The 4,028-nt window shown below is 42.5% G+C and overlaps 1 protein-coding gene across 1 annotated transcript in view; it reads right to left on the bottom strand.

Moving 5' to 3' along the window:
* The window catches only part of SBF2 (SET binding factor 2), a 549,657-nt gene that overhangs the window by 116,699 nt on the left and 428,930 nt on the right, over positions 1-4,028 (bottom strand). The window contains exon 17 of the mRNA XM_011947619.1: positions 3,225-3,293. Within this exon, the coding sequence (XP_011803009.1) occupies positions 3,225-3,293 (69 nt within the window). The remainder of the gene's footprint in view (positions 1-3,224; positions 3,294-4,028) is intronic.

A 4,028-nucleotide genomic window follows, 5' to 3' on the forward strand; every position in this document is an offset into this window, starting at 1 on the left:
GTGATCTCGGTTCACGGCAACCTCCGCCTCCGAGGTTCAAGTGATTCTCCTGCCTCAGCCTCCCGAATAGCTGGGATTACAGGCATGCGCCACCATGCCCGGCTAATTTTGTATTTTTAGTAGAGATGGGGTTTCTCTATGTTGGTCAGGCTGGTCTTGGACTTGCGATCTCAGGTGATCCGCCCGCCTCGGCCTCCCAAAGTGTTGGGATTATAGGCGTGAGCCACCATACCTGGCCCGTGTATATATATATATGTATACACATAACTTTTACTTAAGATAATGTCCATCTGGTTGGTGGCATTGTGGACCAGTTTGATTTTTAAAAATTATCTGCAGTATTAGACTATTAATATAAATTCCTAGGGACCATGTCAATGTTTGATTAATGTTGCTGCCCATGATGTTGCCTGTCATAGTAGCTTTTTATATTGAGATACCCAATAAACTTTTGTTCCATTGAAAAAAATTAATAATGTTATTTAAAATATTTTAAAAGTAAGTTTAAACAAGACAAGTAGCTGAGTCCATTCTCTAAAGCAATGCTGGCAAGACCCAGGAGTTTATACTGGCTGGACAGTATGAGGATGGCTAATTTGCAATTTGTGCCCAGGATAATGCAATTTATATCTACTTCCTTAATTAACAAATCTAATATGCACTAGAAATAATTTTCCAAAAGGTACAGATTTAGAAAATATCCGAGAATCAGTGTGATCTACCTTACCTAACCCCTCTGTTATCACTGCAGTACTTCTTTCTTCCAAACCTATCCTTCTCTCTCTTGCTTTGTGATACTGGAACTGGCCCTTATAAACATTTCTCCTTTGCCAAAATGCAGAATATTAAGCTTTGCCAGTAAAAGTACTGAAGGAACACTGCAGTAGGAAGTGGATTCTCTTCCTAGTTCTGGTGTACTTTCTCCTTCTTGCTACTGTGGTAGGCACCTCCTGGTGGTGTGTGGAACCACAGTGGCAGTGCTCACTATCTATAAAGTTTCAGCGGTACCCCAGGTGGTAGCTTCCTATCAAGTTTCACTGGCACCCTAGAAGTTTCAGGGCCATCCTAATGGGTGGCTTCCTAGCAAGTCTTGCCAGCACTCCGGCAGGCAGTTTACTGCTTGCCAGTTCTGGTCTGTTGAAATTTTGTGCCATCCAGTGGCCACAACACCTCTCCAACGTGATCTGAATCAGCCTAGATCTGGGGAGGGGCTTTCTTCCAAGTCTGCTTCTTTGTTGGGTACTATGCCTGAGCTCTAGAGGCAGTAGTTGCTCCCTTTATTCTATTCCTGTACTCCTAAGAATTCTCTTTACTTCTTAGTAGTTAATCCCCTATTACTACTTAATAACTCCCTATATTAAAATTTCTGGTCAGGTGTGATGGCTCACCCCTGTAATCCCAGCACTTTGGGAGGCCAAGGTGGGCAGATAGCTCGAGTTTAGGAATTTGAGACCGGACTGGGCAACATGGTGAAACTCTCTCTCTATGAAAAATTACAAAAATCTGCTAGACGCGGTGGCTCACACTTGTAATCCCAGCACTTTGGGAGGCCAAGACAGGAGGATCATGAAGTCAAGAGATCAAGACCATCCTGGCCAACATGGTGAAATCCCGTCTCTACTAAAAATACAAAAATTAGCTGGGTGTGGTGGCACGCACCTGTAATCCCACCTACTCAGGAGGCTGAGGGAGGAGAATCGTTTGAACCTGCGAGGTGGAGGTTGCAGTGAGCTCAGATCGCACCACTGCACTCCAGCCTGGGCAACAGAGCAAGACTCCATCTCAAAAAAAACCAAAACAAAACAAAACAAAAAAACATTAGCTGGGTGTGGTGGCGTGTGCCTGTAGTTTCAGCTACTTGGGAGGCTGAGACGGGAGGATCACTTGAGCCCAGGAGGCAGAGGTTGTAGGGAGCTAAGACTGTGCCACTGCACTACAGCCTGGGCAACAGAGTGAAACCCTGTCTCAAAAAAATAAAAATAGCCTGGGCACGGTGGCTCATGCCTGCAATCCCAGTACTTTGGGAGGCCGAGATGGGTGGATCACCTGAGGTCAGGAGTTCGAGACCTGCCTGACCAACATGGTGAAACCTCATTTCTACTAAAAATATAAAAAATCAGCCAAGTGTGGTGGTTCATGCCTATAATCCCAGCCACTTGGGCAGCTGAGGAGAACCGCTTGAACATGGGAGGAGGAGGTTGCAGTGAGCCAAGATTGCGCCATTGCACTCTAGCCTGGGCAACAAGAGCTAAAACTCCTTCTCAATAAATTAATAATAAAAATAAAAATAAAATTTCTCTGTTCAAATTACTGGTGTGGTTTCTGCTTCCTGATTGGACCTTGACTGATTCATCCCTAAACCAAAACAATCCAAAACAAACTCATCAAACAATAAACCATGCCAACCACAAAAAATCAAATCCAAGCCCACCACTAAAACATTAGGTATGTATGATTACTCTGCTAACAGAGAGAAACAGCATGGCAGTTACCAAACTTGTTACCTTATTGCTTCTTGAAGCTGACTGTGCATGTGGCTGAATAGTAAGTGAGCTGCTACCACAGAATTACTGTGCATTATCGCATATTTCAAAAGGACGTATTAAATGCATTGTTCCAAGTGTGGGTGGTTATCTAATGCTTTACAAGTCTTTCACGGGAAAAGAAATTTGCTGATTTTTGTCTGCCATAAGAATTAATCTACTTATGAAAAAGCATAGATATAACTGTAATAAGTGACAGAATTTTAAAAAATCACTTTGAACATTCTGGAAAATTCTCAGAAGGTTCATAGAAATTACCAGTAAAGTTAAACTCTAATTTCCGGCTTCAATGTCATTCATTCAATAAATATTTACTGAGTGGCCCTGGGACATTGCAGTAAAGAGGACAGACAATATCCCAGCCTCATGGAATTTACTTTCTATGATGGGGAAAAAACATGTAAACAAACCCATATGTAACATAAATTCAGGTGTTTTCAAGTTGTTATAAAGAAAATTAAGGAAAAGGATGTAATGGGTGTGGGTGCTATTTTAGGAGATGATTTAGTGTTCTATATTAAATTTCCTACACATAGCAATAAATGTTATAATAAATATAACCACAGATATATCTTAGGCATACTACTAAGAGGACAGGACTCATGTAGTTCCATAATAAATCAAACTGAATACATTTATGTAAATCATTAACAAGCTTATATATGGACCAGTGAAACTTACCCTATAGAAAGCACTGGTCAAAGGGAGTAATGCTGCGGCAATGTTATATTCTTCTAAACTTGAACAATCCTTTAAGCAAAACAAAGACAAAAGAGCATTAGAATACTTTTACCAGAAATCACAAATATATGGGAACTAACATCTGGAATAGACTGTTTACTGTCCTATGGGGTTTTTACCTTTTTATTTTTATTTTGCAGAGGACCTGACGGAGGGGTTGGTACTTTTATTCCAAATTGCCATTAAGGCATAGCTAGGTAAGTTTTGGGGGAAAAAACTGTGTGTGAAGCACATTCTTTTTTTTTTTTTTTGAGATGGAGTCTTGCTCTGTCGCCCAGGCTGGAGTGCAGTGGCGCGATCTTGGCTCACTGCAAGCTGCGCCTCCTGGGTTCACACCATTCTCCTGCCTCAGCCTCCCAAGTAGCTGGGACTACAGGCATCTGCCACCACGCCCAGCTAATTTTTTTTACTTTTAGTAGAGACGGGGTTTCACCACGTTAGCCAGGATGGTCTGGATCTCCTGACCTCGTGATCTGCCCGCCTCAGCCTCCCAAAGTACTGGGATTACAGGCGTGAGCCACTGTGCCCGGCCCACATTCTTTTGTAAATAATGTAAAAGTACAGTTGAGAAAGGTATTTTCATACACCATTGCTGAGTAGCCACTTTTACTTTCCTGCTCTACAAAGATTGTGTTAAAAGTTGTGTAACTTACGCCGGGCACGGTGGCTCAAGCCTGTAATCCCAGCACTTTGGGAGGCCGAGACGGGCGGATCACGAGGTCAGGAGATCGAGACCATCCTGGC

The sequence above is a fragment of the Colobus angolensis genome, unplaced genomic scaffold (genome assembly GCF_000951035.1).
Source record: "Colobus angolensis palliatus isolate OR3802 unplaced genomic scaffold, Cang.pa_1.0 Scaffold269, whole genome shotgun sequence".
Classification (NCBI taxonomy): Eukaryota; Metazoa; Chordata; class Mammalia; order Primates; family Cercopithecidae; genus Colobus; species Colobus angolensis.